General features: G+C 37.0%; 2 protein-coding genes across 2 annotated transcripts in view; both read right to left on the reverse strand.

Annotated features, from left to right (window-relative positions):
* Positions 1–4,665: 4,665 nt before the first annotated feature.
* Positions 4,666–24,979, reverse strand: part of mim (missing-in-metastasis) — a 341,092-nt gene continuing 320,778 nt past the window's right edge. Inside the window, exons 11-22 of the mRNA XM_089646255.1 lie at positions 24,184–24,276; positions 22,304–22,475; positions 19,136–19,311; positions 17,368–17,494; positions 16,809–16,921; positions 16,191–16,299; positions 9,402–9,566; positions 8,748–8,864; positions 7,825–8,595; positions 6,832–7,002; positions 6,097–6,227; positions 4,666–4,773 (exon numbers count right to left, since the gene is read on the reverse strand). Of these exons, the coding sequence (XP_089502381.1) occupies positions 4,666–4,773; positions 6,097–6,227; positions 6,832–7,002; positions 7,825–8,595; positions 8,748–8,864; positions 9,402–9,566; positions 16,191–16,299; positions 16,809–16,921; positions 17,368–17,494; positions 19,136–19,311; positions 22,304–22,475; positions 24,184–24,276 (2,253 nt within the window). The remainder of the gene's footprint in view (positions 4,774–6,096; positions 6,228–6,831; positions 7,003–7,824; positions 8,596–8,747; positions 8,865–9,401; positions 9,567–16,190; positions 16,300–16,808; positions 16,922–17,367; positions 17,495–19,135; positions 19,312–22,303; positions 22,476–24,183; positions 24,277–24,979) is intronic.
* LOC149411844 (uncharacterized) lies at positions 11,750–12,294 on the reverse strand. Its single transcript, XM_089646512.1, has one exon. The coding sequence runs from the start codon at positions 12,216–12,218 to the stop codon at positions 11,862–11,864; it is 357 nt and encodes a 118-aa protein (XP_089502638.1). The 5' UTR covers positions 12,219–12,294; the 3' UTR covers positions 11,750–11,861.

Here is a 24,979-nt window from a genome sequence, read left to right on the forward strand (position 1 = left end):
AAATGAAAATAATTCAATCAATCGTATCATGTATTTTAATCATCGTGGTGAAATACTCCAACGAATCCAAAAAATGGCTACATAACCAATAAATAATTGAGCTGCTCGGGTGTAGGCCATGTTAACTGACCATAACGAGTTTTGCGATAATAGCATTTTGAATGTTTGGATGCATAAAAATAACATAATTCGTAAAAATTAAGAGTGGTTTTTTTTGTATGTTTATCATTTGTTATATGACAATTCAAAGTTATGTTTATTGCAGTAATATGATTTGAAACAATATAATTAAACTTGAAAAACGTTGGTTGCTATCCTTTACGTGAACCAAGAACCAATTTATGGTATACATATAACACATTTATATGTTTCAAATCAAATAAGTGCAAAATAGGAATAAATTATCAATAAAAAATTTACGGTAAATATATTGAAAGTGTAATTAATGTTAGTTCAAAAACGGTATAATTTTTCATCCACGATTAATCATCTGGATCCATATGAATCACAGAAGATGTAATCGATTGATAACAGACGTGTCATGAAATAACAACATTTTCAGGTTAACAATGGCATGTGCATCTAGATACCATTAAATGCCTTTTAAATCGATCAAAGTTATAGCATGTAAAACGTGTTAATTGAAAACACCTACCATACTTTACATGAAATAGATCAAAATCTTATTGTGATCATATCTTCACTACTTGAAGAGTTTGGGTTATTATTTTTGGCAGAAAACATGGGATCTGCTACACTGTCATCGCTGTTAAAAGAATTTACAACATTTGCAATCACTTCATCCATTTATTGTGATGACACAGAATGTGGAATGTGTCGGCCATCCGCCATCTTGCATCACTTACCGTTCTTTACTTGAAAAAAGTATCCCAAATCGTCCATTAAAACAGTGCTACCACTGCGAAAATGATCTCCAGCGAAAGAAGACATCAGAAAACACCGTTTGCATGAAAAAAACTATTTTTGGAAAAATATCAGTTAACATGGTCTACACCAGAGCAGCTCAGAAATATTCCAACAAATCATGGTGAAATATTCCAACCAATCTAGGTTACATGCATATTACAATCAATCATGGTTAAATCAATATGAAGTTCAACTATTCAAAGTCATTATTGTGGAATCCAATACTTCAATAAATTGTGGTTAAATATTGCAATCAATCATGGTTAAATATTACAATCAAGCATAGCTGATCATTCAAATTATCAATTTGTAAATAACCCAATCCTTGCAAATAGCCAAAATCTACTGTTCACAATATGTATTATTTATGAGGATATTACAATGGAAAGTATGTATTACGTTGGTAAAACATATTACGATTAAGTTAAGTTATCGTCATCATCATCTGCGGCCGTTACAGAAAGGAAACACGCGACAACATTCAAACGTTATGGTTACACTTAAAGCGACATATAATATTACATTTATGTATTAAAATTAGCGTAGTTAGCATTTACATTCATAAACTTTAAATACATTATTTAACTTCAATCCACCAAGAGAGGGTACATAAAGTTCAATTTAATATGGAGGATTTTTGATATTGTCCCGAGTAAAACACTTTCATCGTAAACATTCCCAAAATAATGACTAACTAACTACTAGCGTATTCGTCACACCTTATAAACTCTATACCTACGTAAATTGTTTGAATTGTATGAAATAAATTATCAAGTCTTTAAGTTACACAAATAAATAATTATGAAAATAATAGCGGCAAACGGAAAAAAAAAAACATTTAAGCGGCCGTCGAAGTATGTAGTAGCTCTCGCAATCATAAATATCTACAAATTTACATTGAAAATTACACAACTAATGAAAAAAAAGGTACTCGAATGTTAGCATTAGAAGTAAACGATTAACGATTTAAGAAAAACATATTTTAATAGTTTCTTTGGACTAAAAAATATTTTTTAACCCACAACATCATTTTTGATATGTTGCATATTTGCAACATGCGTCTCTTATTTATGTCTCATCGGACAATAAGTAGGATACATATGTGAGACGATAGTCGATTCAAAGGGTTAAGATGCAAAAATAAAATTATTCAAAGGCTTTTTTTCTAAGGAAATACACATTATTATTACAGATAATTTTAGTTATCTAATCTATTATTTTAACCCACGGCGATATGTACATTGTTACTATAACAAACTAGTCACTAGCTTTCCAACATACAAAATGCAAAACTTCCATAGATATACACAAGTTCACTTCAAACAGTAGTCATCGATGACTCCCAGAGTCTAAAATATATTTAACTTAACCTATTAGTCAATGAAATGGGAGAAATAGAACAAAGTTACGCACAAGAAGTCTAAGGCCCAAATTAAATTAGCCGGTATCAATACTGCTCAGAATCACTGTAGATACAACCTTTCAAAATATATTACTGAAAGAATAAAAAAAGTTTTAACAGTAATTGGAACACCCGCCCACGGTCCCCTCTTACCCCGCAAATTACCAATGATTCTGAATTCCGCAATTTGATGTTCTTTTATATTGTTTTTGGTCATTATTCAGCTTCCAAACAAAATCAGTTTTTTTTTTTTTTTTAAATCTTTATTCTCAGACAAATAACTCTTAAAATGATTTCCTGTATTTGTACTGTTTTCCATAGAAGATGCTAAGTAGTACACTGACCCATGTAAATAGGGCTCAGTACAGATTTTTAATTGCACACAAATTGTATGAAATAAAGGATCGATACATAAACAATACATGCGTAACAATGTCTGTACAAAAGATGCCTTGCAATATTACCAACTAAAAAATAATAACTTATATTGCGTGAGTAGAATTTTTTTATACTTCCTACTATTACATATTATTGTGAATCGGAAATATTAAGAACAAGAACAAAAACAAAATTATTTTAATTATATTACAAAATTAAGTTTTAAAATTTAACAAAAAGTAAATTACATAAACTAAAATGAAATTAAATATTAAAGTTTACTAAATCGAACATATTATTGAGAAGAAGAAAAACCTTAGGTGAGAATATTAATTATCATTATTATTAAAAGTATCTCCGCAATATAAATACCTAACATTTTTCATTAAATAGCTAACATTGAGTTTAAACAGTTTTCAATAGTGTCGGTCAACCACACAAATTGGAGAGAGGCAAGTTATCTTAAGATATTGTACAAAATATTTGGTTAAAATGCAGTCGAAATAGGTTTTTTTCACTAAATTGGATGGAATATTAATATTAAACAGTTATTGACAGACATTTAACATGGGCGTATTCTAAAAATATAGCAAAACGAAGGGGAAAAACATGTAATATACAAAAGCCGCCAATTTTCAGTATTCGACGAAGAAATTATAAAAAAATTCTAACAAGATCAAAAATATTACTCTAATTTTACATGAAGTCCTCAAAAGCAACTTGGAAAGTTCTTAACAAACATTGCTTAGATACACCGAAAATGATATACTAAACCAACATCTATGTAGCAAAATTTGACTTCGTTACAGTGTCAGTTCAAATTTACAGCACCTCTTAGAAATGGTTTCTCAAATCGAGAGAAAATTTGGGTTCCATGATAATTCGACACAGTGACAATTCAACACACCCTTAAAATAGTGATTTAAAGTAATTAAAAGTGACGAAAAAAAAACTGTGACACCTTACCGACTTAACCTAGTTTTTGTTTCATCACTTTTCATGACTTTATATCACTTTTAAAAGGTGTGTTGAATTGTGTAGAGTTGTCCCGTTACCAAAATATTCTTGTCTACCTGTCCCATTACATTGTAGAATCATTATTTTAACATTAATTCTGCCACATCTTCATATCATTGACTAAAATCACTGTCGAAACATCACATAAGTGTTACAGATAACTGTGGTGGAATCATATAATATGATCAAACTTACAATAAAGGTTAAGCACTATTAATCCAAAAGCCAATGATTGTATACAAATACGTGGGTGAATTCTTGCTCAGACTCTTGATGCAGTTTACAAGCAATCCCGAACAATCGGTGTTTAAGATCTTGACGCAGTTTGCAAATGACCTTTAATGAGAGTTTCGACTCTTAACACATTGATGAATTGGTGCTTAGACTCTTGACGGAGATTGTAAGCAATTATGAATTGATGCTTGGACTCTTGATACAGTTTGTAATCAATCTTGAATCAGTGCTTAGATTTGCGATGCAGTTTGTTTGTAAGCAATCATGAATTATTGGTGAGTAGACTCTTGATAGAGTTTGTAAGTGAATGAGAATTGATGCTTAGACTCATGATGCACTTTGAAAAAATATATAAATCAGTCAGACATAGACTCTTGATGCAGATTATGTACAATCAAGAATATTTGATGCTTAGATTCATGATGAAACTTGTAAGAAATCGCTCATCATTATTCATAGATAAACTCTTAACGTAGATTGTAAGCAATCGTGAATCGGTGCTTAGACTCATGATACACTTTGAAAGAAATCATGAATTAGTCATATACGGACTTTTGATGTCCATTTTAAGCAATTGTTAACTTGGTGCTTAGACTCATGATGCAGTTTGTAAGAAATCATGAAACTCTGAGTATTCAGAGTGATTCCCAAGATAGCATACAACAGTTATGTGACATACAATATATTGCCTGATGTTCCAGGAGCACTTAGTGTATTTTGGGAGCTGAGCGATCGTTGCAATGTTTGTTCCTCTTGAGTGTGGCGCCTCTCTTTATCTGCTCCATCAGAGAACCGTGGCAGACTCGTGGGTCAGGCTGAAAATGCAATTATAATATTAAAAAACTGAATATTTGTGTCATGAAACAGCTATTTAAATTTACCACGAAAACACCAGGAAGAATATGAAAACAATTGAAAGGTTTTGTAGGGTCTTGTCCAGAGATATATACTTCCCATAGAGTGTGGTGTGACCGCTAAAGAGACAAACCAATTGAAATGTTGTGGGCATGTCAGTGTACCTGAATGAAGTAAATAAAAATTTTACTTCTGGTGAAATTGATATTTTTAAATATCGAAATTCTTTCTTCTATAAGTGGAAGATACTCTCAGTAACGTGCAGGTGAAAGACCACCATTCAGAATTGAAATAGCCAGGTACTTCCAGACCTTCCCCACCACCACCCATTTTAATCTCGTCGAATTTAATGTTTCAAAGACCCAATCCTGTCTGATTACGGCTAAAAGGGATCTAAATGATAATCTAGTCTCCTTCAACGGAAGCAATCTTCCGAACAGGCCTTCCATTGATATGCTTGGTGTAACTATAAGTGACCAGCTCAGGTATGGGGGCTCCATCGAAGCCAGAGTAAAGCTGGCCTCTCAGAAGCTGGGCGTACTGTACAGGGCCCGCAGATACTTTAATAGTACACAACTGCTGACCCTGTACAAATCGCAAGTGCGCCCTACTGTCGAATTTGGCAGCCATCTCTGGTCCGGAGCCCCTAAATACCTGAAAAAAACCCTTGACTCTGTGCAGAAACGGGCGGTCCGTTTGATAGATTCCCCAATCATAACAAACGGACTGCAATCTTTAGAGCACAGGCGTCAGGTAGGTATGCTGTCCTTATTCTATCGGTATTACAATGGAAGATGCTCTGAGGAACTAGCGTCATTGATCCCTTCGGCACCGGTGCGTAGTCGGGATACACGCCAAACGCGCGCCCAACATTTGTACACGGTTGACATTTGTCACATGAGAACGGGTCGCTTCTATGATTCGTTCTTAAGTTCAACAGCTCGGCTGTGGAATGAACTGCCAGCTTCTGTGTTTCCTCCCTCCTACAACATGGGACTCTTCAAGACCCATGTTCACTCCTTCCTCTCCACAAAAAGACCCTCCACACAGCATCCCCAAAGATGACATAGGCCCTGAGGGAAATTATTTTCTTCAGGGCCTCCTGTGTGGAGTTAATATAAAAAAAAAAATAAAAAAAAACCTTCAGCCTCACAAAATAGCCCAATTGCAGATGCCATAGCCTCACTGGCTCCGAACAGTTGGGACTCTTGTGTAAACTTTATTTCAAATATGTCTAGGAATTTAGTGTTCAGTGGGTGTGCACAATAAGTATAAAGTCCTGCCTGTTCCTTAGTGTTGAGGATCTGGCGCACGGTGCAGGCCTTGCTGGGGGAGCTGTCGGCCTGCCGCTGGCGCAGGGTGGCGCTCAGCTTGTCCAGGAAGGCCGGCTGCACTGCGGGGTTGGAGGTCACACCTGGAGACGATCAATTCATGCCATGAGTTGTTATAATAGACTATCTACACTTAATAATAAGTTAGAACCTCGCCCTTGAGGTGATTTTTCACAAAAAAGGTACTAAACAAATCATCCAAATATTAATTAAAAATACTGATTTTGGTTATGTGTCTGTAACTCTGTCTGTAACTCTGTTTCAATGAACTCTAGAACTTGGATTATCATTTGTTTTCAAAATTGAAACTAATTGTGGGAACATTTCAGACAAGCGACAAAGTAGGTACCAAAAATATTTTATTTTAATTAATTAATAATTCTGTATTTGAAATGTGTATGTATTTCTTTTGTTTAAATTTTGGACAGATGTAGTCATTTAAAAAAAAATTTAACGGTGTTCATTCGAAAGGTAAATTTCTTATCTTTTTTTAAAGGCAATAATCTTGAGACAAATATTATTTTATAAATACTTTCATCTTCACAAATCCTACAAATTATAATATCCCGTGACTTTTCACAGGTCTGCGCGCTTGTATTAAAATAAATTTAATACAAATGAAAAGTTATTTTTATGATATATTTCTTTAGATACACTATTTTTTTTGCTGGGCTTTGGATGGTTTACCTTTTGGATGGGGGCCCCCCTTATGGGGGGACTGCGTGTACAGCGACAGGGAGTCCTGGGAGCCCCGCGAGTGCTGTGACTCGCCCCCAATGCTACGCCGGGAGTTGCGGGGAGATAGCTGTGGCGCCAGCCGCGCACTGATGGCCGCTATCAGACCGCCACTGCCGCCAACTGAGACAAAATTCATTTTTGTTATGGTAGATTCACATACACCTTAATTAACGTAAAGCTGCAGTTAGACTTGGCATCGACAAATTTGCATAGCTTCTCTTTATTAGCATAATAAAATGTAATAAAAGAACACATAGAATATAAAATAATAAAACAATTTTTTACTGCGATGAATTGGAATAAAGTTATTCTGAAAGAGTTTCTCTCCAAAATTTTACTGCAATGAATTGGAATAAAGTTATTCTGAAAGAGTTTCTCTCCAGAGCTCCGATGAGTTGGAATAAAGTTATTCTGAAATAAAGTTAATCTAATAAAATGTAATAAAAGAACACATAGAATATAAAATAATAAAACAATTTTTTACTGCGATGAATAAGTAAATAAAGTTATTCTGAAAGAGTTTCTCTCCAGAATTTTACTCCGATGAGTTGGAATAAAGTAATTCTGAAAGAGTTTCTCTAGAAAATTTTACTCCAATGAGTTGGAATAAAGTTATTCTGAAAGAGTTTCTCTCCAGAATTTTATTCCGATGAGTTGGATTAAAGTTATTCTGAAAGAGTTTCTCTACAGAATTTCTATGAACGTATACCATTTTCAGCCTAGTGTGATTTCCATCATAGAGCTTTAATATATTCATTCAAGGACAAAAAAACCTTGGTGCAATATACTGAGGCAATAATGACTTGAATTATTTGAACTTTTTTCTTTCTTGCGTGTACAATTTTCTTTGAAATATAAAACAAATAGCTACATAATATATTCAAGAATTCAAAAGGCGGGCGTACAAATAACAACAAAAAGTATTTGTAAATTTATACTTACAGTCACTTCCTCTCCTATCAGCGCTCTGGGACCGAGAATTATTCATCGTCTTCCTTATAGCCATAGGGCTCATGCTTCCTTCCTGGTTTCGGTTGCCACCGAACCCGAGATTATTAAATCCGGCAATAATCTGACTCGGCTGTGCGTAAATTGAATTCTGGCTCGAGTTTGACGCCGCAAACGGGTTCTTCTTATCAAACTGGTTCAGATTGTTCATTGGCTGCTGCTTGCCAAACGTCGTCTGGCCGTAGATCGGAGTACTCGGCGTTTGATTCCCCGGAGTTCGCTGGCCAAACGAAGACAGAGAAGTCTCCATGTAGTTCGATGATGAATTTGGGCTAGAGCTGTACGTAACCGTGGCGCTGTAGCTGCTAGATACAAGACGATTACCGTGCACGGTATCATATACGTCTGTTGAATTGTTTTGTTCTTTGCAGCCGTATATAGACGAATTAGCGCTTAGGTTTGTAAAGCTACTGTTTCGTGAGCTGTGCAGAGTATTAGTTTGTTCGGCGTACGAAAACAGTTTATGTCCTGCCGGGCCATATATGGGGTTCAGGTTGCTGTTGTTCTGGAGCTGTGTGAAGGTGGATTTGGACTGCTGGAAGGAGCTCAGCATAGGTTGGGGCGTGGAAGTGTTGTTGGGGGCGTTTGGAGGCTGCGTCTGGTTCTGCAGATTGGAGTTTCTACGTAGAAGGCTCGGACTAGCCGGAGTGTGTTTTAACTCGGTGAGAGCCTTCACAGTTTCGGCGACATTAATTCCTGCTTTACCTGAGAATGAAATACAAAAAGAATATTTTTCATAACCACAAAGCGTATCTATTGACTAAATATCTATATATGTACCTAAATATCTGCTTCACTGGTTTAAAAGCTATAGGTGAGGTGTCACAATAAAAAATAAATTTAAAAAGTAGTTGTACCTCCATCTCCTCCAGCTTGTTGGTGTGAATCCGATGGATTGAGCAGGAAGGCCGGTGGGGGAGGCAGATTGTCATCTCCTTCACAAGACTGCATCAGCTGCTGGCTACTGCCGTATTCTGGGAACACAAACGCATTAGATTGCTAGACATACGTCTTCAGATTCCTGTAGAATCTACTATTGTTGTGATAATAGCTTTCTCAATTATAAGGTGAAGACAGGGGAGATGCGCAATTTATATTATCCTTAAATTGTGTTGCTAAATGCAAAAGTGCACTCTATGAACAGGAAAAGACTATACAGAGGGTAAGACTTGATACTACAGGGCAAGACTTGAAAGGTCTAGATTTGACAAAGAATGAAACTTGACAGAGTGTAAGATTTGACAAAAGGTAGGACTTGACAGAGGGCAAGACTTGACAGAGGGCAAGACTTGGCAAACGCAAGACTTGGCAGAGGGTAAGACTTGACAAAGATAAAGATTGACTAAGGACACAACTTGAAATAAGGTAAGACTCGACTGAGGGCAAGTTAGTATTAACAGAATTTAATTACAAAAGCCTATTCAATCTGGCTGGCAGAGATTTAACAGAGAGCAATACTTGACACAGGGTAAGACCTAACGGAGGGTAAGACCTAACGGGAGGCTAATTACCATTGATAGAGTGCTGCATGTGGTGTGGCCTGGTGATGCTGCTAGACCTCCTGACGGGCGGGGGAGGCTTGCTGCAAGGGTTGCCTCCTAGAGGGGTGGGGGGACCCCCACCAGAGCCTCGGCGACCTCCTATAGATAGGCGGAGAGTTGACGGAGGGCAAGTTGCTACAAACAAACACACAAACGTTAGTTGTAGCTACACAAATAATATTTATATCTTAACAATTAGCCAGTGTTTTTTTTTTGTATTAATATTGTGCAGATGTAAGTAATTTTAGTGTGTTGTGTTGTCATTTACTTATGTATTTTTAGAAAACAAAAAGCAGTTTCTCACAGAGAAGAATTGATTTTGATAGAGATTCCGGCCAAGTGCTATAGTGAGTGCACGTCTTTATTAAACTGCTTTCACACTCGCATGTTTCAAAAGAGTTTTGTTACAACTAGGAAGCAGCGTTGCAACAAAGTAAGAAGTTTTGAAGATAATCTTTTGAGGCTGCTGACCATAGAAAGACTATTTTTGTTATTTGTTTTTGGGGTGTTAAATAGAAAGACTAACTAACATTGTGGTCCATTAGTTCTAATCTCCAGAGAATCCCAAACGTGTCAACTAGCTTTAGAAATACACTATCCAGACGGTCTCGAAAAACAATATCGGATGTGCAAATTTGTAGTTTTGCAGTAAAGCTGTTTCGTTTCGTTTGTTGGTGTAGGAATTTTCAATGTGGACAGCGGAAATTAACTTTATTTTCACAGTGTGTTAAAAGTTTTAATTTGCCAATATTTCATGATAATTTTGCATTCGGTGTACGGTGTCACTAAAACAGAGTGGCATGAGCCAGTGGATGCGTGTGTACTATTTTGATCCTTCATTCAATCATAAATGTGCTTAAATCCCACATTTATCACTCAACCTTACCTCTACCAATAATTAATTTAGAATGTCAGTTTAAATAATATTATTTGGTATCAAGTCATAATATGTATAGGTATCAAACTTTACCAATTCGAAGACAAAAATAATATTCACAAATATGTTATTAAAAAATAATGAATGCCGAAGAAAACATTTTAGTAAATCATTTCAATACACACAAAGCTACATAACATCATAATTAAAACATGCAATAAGACCTAATTGAAAAGGATTGAATATTAATATACAAATGTATTCATTCCAGTGGTTATAAAAACATGCAAAAGCAAATGTAGCAAAAACATGTCAATCACTACTTGTTAGTGAAATCTGGTGCAATGGAGAATTATTAGTCCTTTACCTAAAGTAATCGCTGTAGTTGTCCAGAGATTAATGAAAACATTATAAAGGATTGATAAAGAACTCATTAAAGTTATTGAAACATAATTAGTAACATAAATAGACCTTTGAAAACATGATGTACAAAAAAAATTAACACAGGACCCAAGTACGGACCCTGAGGAATTTGAGAAATTTGAGAACTTGGATTTATATCAAATTAAGAAAGATTGGTTTGTTTAATGTTTCAGAAGTGTTTATATTCTGAAAACTAATTTTCAAACTACGGCCGACAATAATATCATCAAAATCTCAAAAAACAATTTGTTAGAAATTTATATTATTTTATCTGCAATGCAATCAATAAGAAAAAATATGATTGTTATCTTCTTAAACGTATATATTTATGTAAGTCAAAATAAAACCAGGATTTTCCCAATGTCTGCTTTGGAAATTTTGTTAGTTGTAAATTCTGGAATCCAAAACATTAATTCTGAAATAGAAAATAGTAAATATCAAATCAAAAATATTAACTGCAGTTTTAGTTACAGCACACTGTTTGTATTTTTAACCTCCGTTTAGAAGAATCCTGGGTTTTGCCAATACAGTTGGATACATCCAATTTTTCTTTCTAGTCTGATTGCTGATAGGACCTGAAACACATTATTGAGCAATCAACTACCTCCACCGAGGGTGTCTTGGAAGCCAGTACATATTTAGTATTCGACTAACAGACTTAATTATGCTCTACCTCTTAAATAACAAGAGATTCATTCGAATTGTACAAAAGACAATCAAAATCTCCCAAAGCGGAGACGGTTTACGGATAGTTCCCGAACACTCAGGCCATGGGCCCATTGTCACAACCTCTCAGGATGCTGTTTATTAGCACTACTCCTACACATTCTATCTTTTCTTCAAAACTTTACTTAGATAGCGAAGAGCAGAGTAAGCAGGTTACCCAAACCGATTAGTAATAAAATGGTAATAATTTGGCATAAATTACACAAACCATTTACTAATTACTTTCTATCCTTACATATCAGATATTTGTACATATTTAGAAAAAAGGATTTTTTTTAATTAATTTACCAGACCAACCATTTTTTGAAGAAGCACCTTGATATTTCTTACGAAGGAAAGAAGAACCGTGATATTTCTCATCAAGGAATGAAGAACCAAAATACCATTCGGTATAAATTACAAAATCATAATACCATACCTGTCATGGACAACGGTCTTCGTTTAGGTACGGACGGCTTTGTCTTATTGATGGTCGCAAACTGAGACGACTGGGTCATGGCCTCGTCTGTGACGACCGTCTCCCCTTGCAGGCTGCAGAGTGACACCGCCTGCTGCAGCGCGGTCATTCCGTCGCCCGAGGTGCTCCAAGGCTTGGAGGCGTTCGGATCGTCCCAGTCTCCCGCTGAGACGGAACGGTCCCAGTCCGAGACGCAGCGCCGGGTCTCGGATGTCACTATCTGGACCAGCGAGAAATCTACACCGCCAGAAGCAACAATGTCATGCAAGCAAATCACACACAGCAAAGACACAACGGTATGCATTGTTAATGGTACTTATACTGGGAATTTGTTGGGTACTTCAGACAAGAATACATTTAATTGCGTGCATGTAAACCAAAACAATAAGATTACCGTAATATGAGGTGACTTTTGAATCGAGAGGCGACATTGATCATTGCGGATATCTGCGTAATTCTCACTACCACTCAGGTATTATTCCCTTCTTTTTAATATTTTTTTTCAAGCATCTTGGATACAATGACCCTTTGAAAAAGGGTATCAAACATGAAATTGATGGTTGAATTGCGAAACAGTTTATTTGATATATTTTTAGAGAAAAATGTAAATACATTTTATAAATTCCTCAACGATTATAATAGTTCTAATTAATTGGTAAATAGTTCATTTATATTGAAAAGAATCTCAATGTCTATCGATATATAACTACATACTTTAATATTACAAAACTATCAATTTTGTTCAAAAAATTTAAGGATTGGCAAATCAATGAAAAAATAGTGCATCAAAATCACCCAACTGCGAAAGGTGACTTTGATCAGTAAGGATCCATTGTTTCACAACAACAATTCATCAAATTTCAAAGTTAAAGTTCTGTGAAAGTTCTATTCAAGTTATTTCAAATATGTGAAGCAACTGGCCCACAATGAATTAGTACAGAATTTGAATATAACTTTCACAGAAGTGAAAAATTAACTTTGAAGTTTGATGAATTGTTCAAATTCTGTGAAACAATCGGTCCTTTTAGTTTTGAAATTTTTTTGACTCAAACATATTACATCCAATTTTTTTTACTTGGATATATTTCAATACTTTAAACGTGTGCAATAAATATAACATAAAAATTTTAAACGCAAACGATTTTATCAAAATTTATTTAGTTTCAAAGTTGAAAATTAATCAAAGTCACCCCATTTTATAGTATATATAATGTTAAAACCACTGAAAAGATATAACAATAGAAGTGAAATGAAAAACAATAGAAGCCAAAGAAAGATCAATTTTCCCTTACGTTGGGTGATCTATCATATCAAATACCGAAATTCTTTCTTGAATAGATAATCAATTTCTTTGACTCTCTGGAGCCTCGGAATCTGAATTGACAACATCAGTTTTAGTTCAAATCAGTATAGATTATAGATCAAGCTTCTAGTATTAAGCTCTATTATCCGTTCAGTGGATAAAACTAATTTATTGTAACTTTTTGTAGGTGTGAAGATTTCTTTGTGTAAAGTATTATGTCTGAAATACTCAAGTTGGAATTATTTATTTTCACCATGTTGTATTAAAATTTGTGAAAAGTATGATAGGTTATGGAATTATCAACTGAATGAAAGAAAAACTATTTTTACATTTCAGGTAAATTAATATTTCTGTAAAAATAATTGTGCTAACTAAGAAACAAAACTAAAACAAATTGGTTAGTATGAAAGCAATTATGAATAACAAAACTTTTTTTTTTTTAGTCCCAACTGCTCCCAACCGTCTGGAGCCAGTGAGACTATGGCATCCCCAATCGGGGTACGATAGTGAGAATGGGACGGAGATGGGGAGGAGGAAGGCGGGGAAGTACCTGGCTATTCAGATCTGGTCACCAAACATGGCCAAAGCCAGGTTAAGCAATGATTCGACTATATCTGAACTAAAATAAATATAAATAATCGTATGAAGATTATACAAAATTTTAATTTTTCGAGCCTTTGTGTAGTTTTTCAGTTTTTAAGAAGTTGCCTAAAATGTTAAGTTTTTAAAAAATTTATTTAAATAAAAAAATTACTATGTATTCCATATATAGGTACAAGCTTTCTATAAATGAATATTAGGAGAAAGGTAAATATCATTTGCTCTTATGATTTTGCCTTGATATTTTGTGCACAATGACAATGAAATGTGCAAAAATTAAATGTTTAAAAATCAATGGTATCTGATGGTAAAGTGCAATAACTTCCTCACATTCCTTTCTAAGGCCGAGTTGTTTCATTCTCGAGCCATACTTTAGCCAAACTAATATTTAGCCAAAACTTCATTTTTTGATCTCCATTCTAATAGACATAATTTTAGATTTTCACGAACAAAAAAGTATTATCGTGATTAATTTTTAGGTTACTATACCGTGTTGCGCTTCCTCTTTCTTTAATCAACGTTTTGGACAGACATCTGTCTTATGAAGGACACTATAATGCTGTCCCAAGACTTTAGCTAAATAAGGAGGAAGTGCAACATGGCAAAACATTCCAAAAAAAACAATTTTATGATAGAGTGGAGTTCCAAATAGGAAGCTTTGACTAAATATAAATTTAGCAAAGTCACGGCTTAACTCGTTCAATGCTGATCACCCACATAAGCAAATTAATCCAAATTATTTTTTCGCATACAAAACTAAGTGTATTTTCATATTATGTCAATCTTAGTCCGTCGTCCCACAGGTCGGTAAGCAATCGACGTAAACAAAGTGATGAAACCAAGCCCTGGGCAGAAAATCTCCACACTGAACTGTGCTGCAGACCGTTTCTTTACTATAGTGAACTTAATTTTATGCGCAGGGTCTTGCAACATTCGGTTTATATCGATTGCTTACTTACCCGTGGTACAATGGTGTTACATAGCACAAAGCCCCTAGCGAACAAGTATGTTGTACGTTATCCAATTACTAGCTTTATAGGATCAAATAGTAAGCCGGCAGCGAACGAGTTAACAATGAAACAATCCGGACGAAGGATGCTTATTACTGACCATAACTTCTTTACCGATTCGAATTGGAATTTCATCTATAAAAGCAAGAGTCAATGGCAAATAAAAGCGCCCTTGAGGTGATTTAATGATGAACTAAACGGCGCTATATAAAATTGCCAAGAGTTACCAGTTGCTCGACTTCTTCGGTTGGACAACCGATGATCGAAAATCCTCTTCAGAAGTTGCTGTACTTTACCTCCAGACACTTGTACCAATTGAAAAATATCACTTTAATTAACTTCAAAATAAAGCTCATAAAAAATATTCTGAATCGAAAAAATTACCTTTACAACATAAAGGTTGGGTGTTACAAACTCCATCACATTTGATAACCATCAAATCAACGATTAACGCCATTTAGAACTTTGACATTTGAACAGTCCCTGCTAAACACCTATTTTCTGTCTATTTTAGCTTTTGATCAAATCGTGAACAGCTGACGAATATAATAACCGTTTTAAATCAAAAGCTGAAACAGTCTGAAATAATACATTTAACGGAAACCATTCAAATTTCAAATGCTAATAATTAACCCTATAGAAATCGCAAATACGCCCAAAAATTGAATTTGGGCTGGAGCCCCACAATACTTGATCTACTTGGTCCGTCTGATTGACAATTCACTGTTAACAGACCGATTGCCATCTCTAAATGCACAGACGCAATGTGGGCATGCTAAATCTGTTCTAAATGTATTTTAATGGAGCCTGCTCTAATGAGCTAGCAGAATTGATCCTCGGTGCGTGAAACTCGACGTACACGAGTGGAACACCCGTTCTCAGTTGGTGTTGGTTTCATGAGAACGGGCCGTTTTTGTGTAGACTGTTCTCATATGACGGAATGAGCCACCAACATCTGTTTTTCCCCCTTCATATAATCAGAGCCTATTCAAGTTCGCATTAATAAATCCCTTTCTACAGCCCCTACCTTAACCCGACTCACAACGCTGTTAACCAAGTGGGTAAAATTGCTCCCCTGCAATATACACTGTACAGACAGGAGCGCTTTTGTGAGGTGTAAAATAGGGTAATGGTCATCAAACATGATAGAGTTTGAAATACCACAAACTAAGAAATTCCGAGTAGCTTTCTTATCATTCCAACAAACAAAGAACATATGGTTAAGACAAAAAAAATCTAGATTACTTTGCATTCCATAGCAATACAATAATTAAAACTACAATAACAACACAGCAAAGACAGTCCATCAAATAAATAATATTACGAGTATAATGAACTGATGGGTTAATAAGGTGGTTTTTACCGTCTGTATAGTTGGGGTGTTGAGATCCGTCTTCTAACTGGCAAGCGCCTTGACTTCCATAACCGCTAGAAGATTCCAAAGAACTTTCACTGGTGGAACTTTCGCAAGCCTGGAATCATTTGATGTATTGATTAGACTTGATATAGTAATTGGAATAAAACAATGATCATCGTAACAGTCCTGTAATATGTTGAAATAAAATGAGAAGGTTGTTTTACATTAGTTTCTCACAGGAGAACCTGAGGAAAAATGTCATCTGTAAAGATGATGTGTGGAGGGTCTTTTTAGGGAAAGGAAGGAATGAAAGTGAGTGAACTTAAATTCGTTTTGAATTTATGTCATTTTCAAAATTGGAACTGATTGTGTGAAAAATAATTCAGACATGCTAATAATATTGAAGTAAATAATTCTATATTTGAAATGGTACTTCTTTTTTTAAAATTTTGACAGATTTCGTTATTTTGTATTCATTCGAAAGTCAACAAATAAATATTTTTTATATAGAAAATTGACAATATGTATTTTTGAAAGGCCTTGAGGCAAATATTTTATAAATAGTTTCAGCTTCACATATCCTACAATTATAATATCCCGTGTCTTAGTATCATAAAAGTGTACCTTTTCGTGAGCATTCTGTTGTGGTGCATTCTCAGCGCCGGTGTTGGGATGGGCCCGACTGGCGGCCATGCTAGCCAGCTCAAACATGTTTACATAAGTTGCTTGAGGGGCATCTGAAATAATCAAAATATAATATAATTAAAATTCTTTATTGCAGAATGACAATACATACAATTATGGTATGGAATGAGACATATCACGCCCAACAGATTGAACCATAGTAGGTACCGGACTCCTTATTTAATATTTAACATAACGTGAAGATATCCAACCCCCCTCGGGTTTCCATAACCAAGAAGTTGACATGTGTCCCTAGCGCAAACACATCGATAAATGTTTTACCGACAATGCCCCTGATTGTTCCCTAGTACGACTGCAGATCGCCAACCAACAAAAACAGTTAACATTGACTAAATTAAGCATATTTAGTCGACATGAACTGTTTGTTGATCATAGATTGGCAGAGGTTTAATTTTTTCAACTTTCTGTCTTGGAGTCAAGATGAAGACTTAACATTCAAAATTATTGTTATAATTCATAATTAGGTTAATAATCATACCTTTGGTTAGGTGAGGTGGCAGTGATGATGGTTTGGCCATCTTGTGTTCCGGGACGGGTCCCATCAGCCCCTGAGAGCCCTGAGGCCCCTTTGCGGGCACCACCGGCCTTTCCAGAGAAGAAAGGCGCTGGAAATATAATATACAAGGGTTAGGGTGGGGCAATAATTTACTACTCAGTCTCACAGGGACCTTTCTACAGTAGAACCCCGTTAATTCGAACCCCGATAATTCGAAAAAACGCGTAATTCGAAATTTTCGCCAAAAAAATTTCCGCAGAAAAATTTTTTCATACAAAATTTTTTTTAATTCGAAATTCGTTAATTCGTAATTCGAAATTTATTTCTGTCCGCGCACGAAAATTTGTTCGTGTAATTCGAAAAAATTTGATTTTTGCGAAAATAAATCATAATATTTCGTAAATCTGAATCTAAAAGTCAGCCGTGGCGGTAAAACGCCGAAAAATGTATTTTTACGTGGTTATACATCGTCCTAATTAGTATTATTATTTTGTAAATCTGAATCGATTTACACTGGAATGTCGTACTTTTTCAAATTTATTTCGAATATCCGAGTTTGAAGGGCCGAAAAAATACGTTTTACGCGGATATATGTCGTAGTTTTACGAGTTTACACCAAATATCTGAATTTAAAGGGTCGGCCGCGATGAAACTCGGCCGCGAAATTACGATTTACGCGTAAATGTATCATATATTTACGAATTTATTTCGAATATTTGAATTTAAATGGCCCGCTGCGACGGAAATCGGCCGCGAAATCTCGATTTACGCGTAAATATATCGTATTTTTACGAATTTATTTGGAATATCTGATTTTAAAAGGGCCCGCCGCGACGGAAATCGGACGCGAAATTACAATTTACGCGGAAATATATCGTATTTTTATTAACTTTACTTCGAATATCCCAGTTAAAAAATACGGCGCGACGGAAATCGGTCGAAAAATTTCGATTTACGCCGAAATATGACATATTTTTACGAATTTACTTCAAATATCTGAACTTAAAAAGCCGGCCGCGACGAAAAACTGCCGATAAAATTCGATTTACGCGGAAATATATCATATTTTTACGAATTTACATCAAGTATCTGAATTTAAAGGGTCAGCCGCGACGGAAATCGGCCGCGCATTCTCGATTTACACGGAAATATATCGTATTTTTGCGAATTTATTTCGAATATCTGAATTTAAAAAGCCGGCCGCGACGGAATACGGCCGCGAATTCTCGTTTTACGCGGCAATATATCGCATTTTTAAGAATTTAAATTCAGATATTTGAAATAAAGGGCCGGCCGCGACGGAAAATTACCGCGAAATCTCGATTTACGCGAAAATATATCGTATTTTTACGAATATCTCAATTTAAAGGGTAGGCCGCGACTGAAATCGGCAGCGAAATCTCGATTTACGCGTAAATATATAGCTTTTTTACGAATTTATTGCGAATATCTGAATTTTAAAGGGCCTGCCGCTACGGTAATCGGCCGTGAAAATAAAGAAATAATTGGTATTAATACGAATTTACAACTAAAATACCACCCGGATTTGAAGAGGCGGCCGAGAAGATCGATTTTCTTCGTTTTTTTTTTTTTTTTTTCATAAAATTTCGAATTACGTGGGAATTCGTTAATTCGAAATTTGATTTTTGATGTCCCGTGGATTTCGAATTAACGAGGTTCTACTGTATATAAATATTCATTGCACTGCACCAAAATAATCTAGGCAGTGACAAGTAGTTGGTACACTTACCGTGGGCAGTGGGGGCCGGGCGTAAATCTGTCCAGTGGAACCGCGGGCACCCGAGGAAGGGGGGCAGCACGGAGACACGGGCTGCGAGGCACTGCCGGCCAGGGCAGCCTCGGAGGCCCCGTGCCCTGAGAATGTGTGCACACTGAGCATGGGACGCGGGTGGCCCTTCTCGTACGCTGAAAGCAGAACAAAACAAATATTTGTCAGTGGCTGAGTTGGCATTGCGTTTGAGCCCTTTTTTTGTGAAAAAAATGCCTTCCTGTGGTTTTGAGATGTGCATAAATCATTCTCGAGCAAAAACCAAATCTGATGAAGCTTCTTTCCATTCGCATGTACTCAAAAATCACTTATTTTTTCATTAAATACAATTATTCAGAATGCTTTTAAAATAAAATAAAGTGAGACATCAAATGCAGAAACACATAAGAGTATGAAGGACAACCTAGTGACAGTACGTCGTATTTTACTACTTTGCTCGCTTGTTTGTTATATATAGAAACAAGAATGTGCCAAATTTTTTGTTCGATTAGTCTTCTTCTTTCGTATGGTGGGGGGTCAGAGGGAGACATCTAGATCTGCGAGCCATTTTAGGGCCTCAGGCGTCGCCATGTGAACCTCATCAATCCCGCCGGGGAATGAATGGAGCGGGCATTCGTTGACCACAGCGGCTATGGGAGCACCTTAACCTATTGATGGCGGACCAGGTTTTGCGAGGCAGTGAGAACCCAGGCTGTCTCTCGGTGGGGTCCACTCAAGTTTCCACCTATCTTCTGGGGTGAGAGGTAGTCGGAGGAGCCTCTCTCCTTCCGCCCAGAAGGGCTTTCGGGACTTCAAGCGGCATGCCGGGTGGGAGACGACATCTTCGTGTAGAGGTATTGCGCTTTTTTGCAGCGCCTTCTTGTATTCCCTCAGTGTTGCAATTTCTCGCCTGATGTTTGGCGGGGTTATGTTTGCAAGTACTGGGAGCCAAGGGAGAGGAGTAGATTTTAAAGTCCCGCTGATGGTTCGCATTGTGGCATTAAGCTGAACGTCTACCATGGAAGTGTGGGCGCTTCTAGCCCATACTGGAGCACAGTATTCAGCCGTTGAGAAAACCAGGGCAATGGATGCTGTTCTGAGCGTGTTGGCGTCGCATCCCCAGCTAGTTCCAGCTAGCTTATTAACTAAGTTAAGCCTTGTCCTGGTTTTTTTACCCACTGTTTCCATGTGTTGCCAGTAGTTCAAGCTCCTGTCCAAAGTAACTCCGAGATAGCGGGGGTGGGGGTCATGGTAAATATTTTTTCCATCAAACTGAACACAGAGTTTGGCATCCGCTTGTGAATTGCTAAGATGAAAAGCTGTCGCAACTGTTTTCGACCCATTTGGCTTTAGTCGCCAATTGAGGAAATATTCTTCCAAAGCCTTTAGGTCAGAATTGAGGATATCTTCTGCTGCTTTAAGGGTTTTGGCTTGAGCTGTGACGGCGATGTCATCTGCGTAAGCAAATTTTCTGCCTTCAGTGTGAGGGAGGTCTCGAGTGCAGATGTTAAATAGCGATGGGGCCAGCACTGAGCCCTGGGCAAGGCCATTATTGAGGGGTATTTTTTTGCTTTATCGCCCTCCTAGAAAAACCCTGAAGGTACGGCCAGTTAGCAGTTGCTCAATGAGTCGTACTGTGTTGCCATCCTCTATGGTGTCGTACAGTTTAACAAGGAGGCCTTTGTGCCACACAGTGTCGTAGGCCGCAGAGAGATCAATGAACGCTGCCGCAGTCTTCAGCCGTTTCTGGAAACCAGATTCAATGTGTATTGTCAGTGCTAACACCTGATCGCAGCAGTTACGGCCTGGTCTGAAGCCAGCTTGCTCTTGTGGGACCACTTTCTCCAAAATTGGAGTAAGTCTGCGGAGCACAACTCGCTCTAGAAGTTTGTACATGGTACTTAAAAGTGAGATTGGCCGGTAGCTGTTCGGATCCTCTGCTGGCTTGGGTTTGAGGATCGCAATAACTTTAGACTTTCTCCAGGTATTTGGTATTTCTCCAGTTTTGAAAATTTCAGTAAATAGTTGTGCGATCCATATTTTTGTCCGAGGTCCAGCATGTTTCAGAAAGTCTGGGAGAACTCCATCACATCGTCAGCTGTAACGGTGACCACAGTGTTGGGGTTCACCGGCCATTTTAGCCGCGCCGCCTTCAGAGATTTTTGGACCTGGTGGTTTATGTTAGACCTTGTTGTCGTTTTTGAACTACGGAGTAGTTGCTGAGCAACAGCATTTGGTGACACTTTGGGCATTGTTTTAGTTGGCTGATCTGCAGCTCCAAGTCGCCTTAGTGTTTGCCATGCTTTTCTGCTCGAGTGCTCGAAATTCATTTCCTCCATTAATTCATTCCACCGTTTCATACGCCCGTCGTCCAGAGACTGGAGAAGGTCAGAGGCAGTGTCTGGGTCATTCGTCCTCTCGAATTCGGCTAGAAGCTGTTCACTTTCTGAGCTCCATGTTGGAATATACTGAGCTGGTGACTGCCATAGTTCATTGGGAGGTTTGTAGATATTAAATACAGCGAGTTTTCCAACCTGAATTCCGATCGCGTGATATCCATCAGTGATTTTTCGGGTGATATTCTGCAACTCCGGCTTGATGTAGGTTGCAAGCCCATGTTTTGGGTGTCCCCGCACTGCCGCTAGAAGGTAGCCGGGAATATCCAAGCGTGGTGAGTCGGTTTCTACGATATGAGTTTCCTGGAGTAGCAAAATATCGATATTTCTGTCAGTGAGTATTTTTAATAAGAAATCCACCTTTGATCGAGAGGTTCCCTCAATATTCAGGGACAATATTTTTAATTGTTCCCCGATATTTTTTGACTCCCCTTGGCCGGGAGACCTATCGGTCTTCGGCCCCTTAAATAGCGGCATAGTTTGTAGTTGGAGGCCCACTTAATTTGGTATCCGCTTCACTCACTGCACTACCTGCACGCGCGGTAACAATAACGTGCCGGTGGCATCGCGAACATCGCGGCGGACACAACCGTTGCGTGCGGTAGTTGGCACACTATTTCGATTAGTATGAACATAAAACATCTTTGTATTTATGTCATTGATATACATGCTAATTATTGCGCTTAAGTCTCTTGTATGGATTCCCACATATGACGTATCATATCTCATGCCGCCTAGGCTTGCAAGGTCTCACCTGTGGAAATGGTGTGAGGGCGGTCGCTCATGATGGCAGAGGCGGCCCGTTGGAACTGCATTGTGTCCTCGAGGTGAGGCCAGGTGGAGTCTGCTAGGGCGGACTGACCCATCAGGTCCTGAACACCCACAGGGGTGGAGCAGGAACTGGCGGCGGAGGTCGTATCAGATCCCTGGAAATATTTAGAAATTTTAAAATATACACATGATATTGGGAAAATAATCATTTTTGTCCGTCAAGTAATAATGAATGCACCATTTGACAGATTTTGTAGAACGATACACGTTATTTAGGATAACTGGACAACACAGAACATTGTCAAAATAGAATGTGATAAAAAATAGGTTAGGTTAGGTTGTCATTTAACCTCTTAAGGACCACGCCCGAGTATACTCGGGCGGCTATTATGTGCCAGAATTCGGAATTCGTACTAAAGAAAATTTTTAATTATTTTTTCAAACTATGCACCACAACATCAATATTCAGTTCCCATTTTGGGCCCGAAATGGCTTTTATATGAGGATATATATTTTGAGTAAATAAAATTCATTGATAAAAAAAAAGGTGTTTTTTTTTTCCATTTTTAATTTTTAAATGATTACTGAAGGGGTTAATTGCAATTTTTCTTCACTATTCTTCATGTTTTCTTATGTCATGAAACCGCTATAAGGAGACTCTTTAAATTCATTAAACAGGTATTGGGGAATATAATGCTACCGAGCCGAACTACCGAACTGAACCTCAACTTATTGGAAAGGCGCGAAACGCCGCTTGCAGTTGCTTCGTTCCTTTCCAGTAATTCGTGGTACGGTTCGCGTTTCGGTTCCCAAATGAAAACGTACCCTAATATATACGGCTGACAATAATGGGGACATTTTTAGTGATAATCGGACCTGCTCTGTGTGTATTTGAAAAGACAAATTAAATAAGGTTAAATACGGTTAAATCAAAAGATCAATTATATAAAAAAAAGCAAGTCGAAGCTGTTATTAATCATTAATGAATGTTAGTTAAAAATCGTGAGCATACAAGTCAAAGTCCTCGTTGGCTGGTAGATTCAGATTGTTGCATGAGTTAGGATATTTTTAATATTATATTTGTTTCAAACACCTATAAAAATCAACCTGTAAAAAACAAAGTACATTTCTGTTTTCAATTTTAGACCTAGTTGCGCCATCTCTTGGGCCGGCTAGTAACTGATTGCAAAGTTTTTTTTTTGGTTTGACTTAGGATTGCACCTTCCTTCCTAAGGAATAGAGTCAACCGCTATAACATCTGTGACAAATACCGATTGGGTAGGACTGATATTTATTTCGTATATTAACTGCTATAATTTCATCAAATTTCAGAGAAATGCGTATACGTCCGCACGTGTGCGTGATTACCACCAAAAGTTGATAGAATGCATTGTCATCGACAATGAGTCTATCTGGGGGGTTTCAGCAATATCGGATGTCGGGGAGAGGGTTAATCTTCAGTTCCAAGATTTGCCTTTAGTTAAAAATATCCTGACTTGCGAAGCTGTGAGTTTGTGTCTATGCAAAGGACTTCAGTCTTACTTTGCAAACGGACAGGGATATTGACTGGGCTACTTTTCACATTGTATGCTCATGATATGGTATATGGGAAAATCGGGACTACTGTTTTAGAAGACAAGTAAATTTAGTGCACAGTTGAACAGAGTAAATTTTGTTAGAAAAATTCAACATTGGTAAGAAAAAACAGTTTCAAATCATCATTAATTAATGTGAGTTCCATAATACATTACCTGCATCCATCACTTCCTAGAATAAAATATTAAATTATAGTAAATAAATGTTGTTATCAAAAGGTTAGCCAAAAACCCGAAAATTAATAAACCAAAAAAGAACATAAATAACCTTGATGCGGTACTCAATGAGCGGTGGCAAGTGCAGGGTGTCCTGGGAAGTGAACCCGGAGTCTCTGGATGAGACGCTGCCGAGGCGCGGGGGCTGATAAATCAAAGCAATCAGTCACAACGTCAAACAAACAAACAAACACTACGCTACTGGCCAACTGCTTTCCTACACAATAACATCAACATTACGCCGCCTCCACATATTAGCCATACATCGTGCAATGCAACAATGGTTGAAACAACAAATTGAGCCCTTATGCAGAAAAACAGCGTTATGTGAAAAAGCGAGTTCTGAAATATTTATTAACCACTCGGAACATTAGAACGTCAAAAGACGTAAATATGATAATAGCGGTCAAGACATTAGTACGTCTTTTCACGTAAACGCGCGAGATTTTACAAAAATCGATTTATTTCCATCACTAGTATACGGATTGCCATGATTTAAAAAACAGAGTATCGATAATGAATAACGCTACGCGTCTGCATTCAAGAATATCTTTGGAATGTAGAGGTGAATTATCTGAGTCGATTGAATCTGTCATCTTGTTCGTTCATAATTTATTGCGTTTTTAAATAATTTATTAAAAATATTTTACTTTGGACGGTTAATATTTTGAGGTGACTAATAGTTTTTAATTATATTTCTTCAATATATAAAGTGTTATTTCTTTATGATACTCAGAAAAAAGTACATTTTTCACAGCTTTGAAATAATGGTCAGCGATTTTTACATATTTTTGACGTTTTCAGAAAATGTATATTTAGACACGCAAATATTTACGTATAACAAAACA

The sequence above is a fragment of the Hesperophylax consimilis genome, chromosome 24 (genome assembly GCF_061612785.1).
Source record: "Hesperophylax consimilis isolate HC1 chromosome 24, BYU_Hcon_1.0, whole genome shotgun sequence".
Classification (NCBI taxonomy): domain Eukaryota; kingdom Metazoa; phylum Arthropoda; class Insecta; order Trichoptera; family Limnephilidae; genus Hesperophylax; species Hesperophylax consimilis.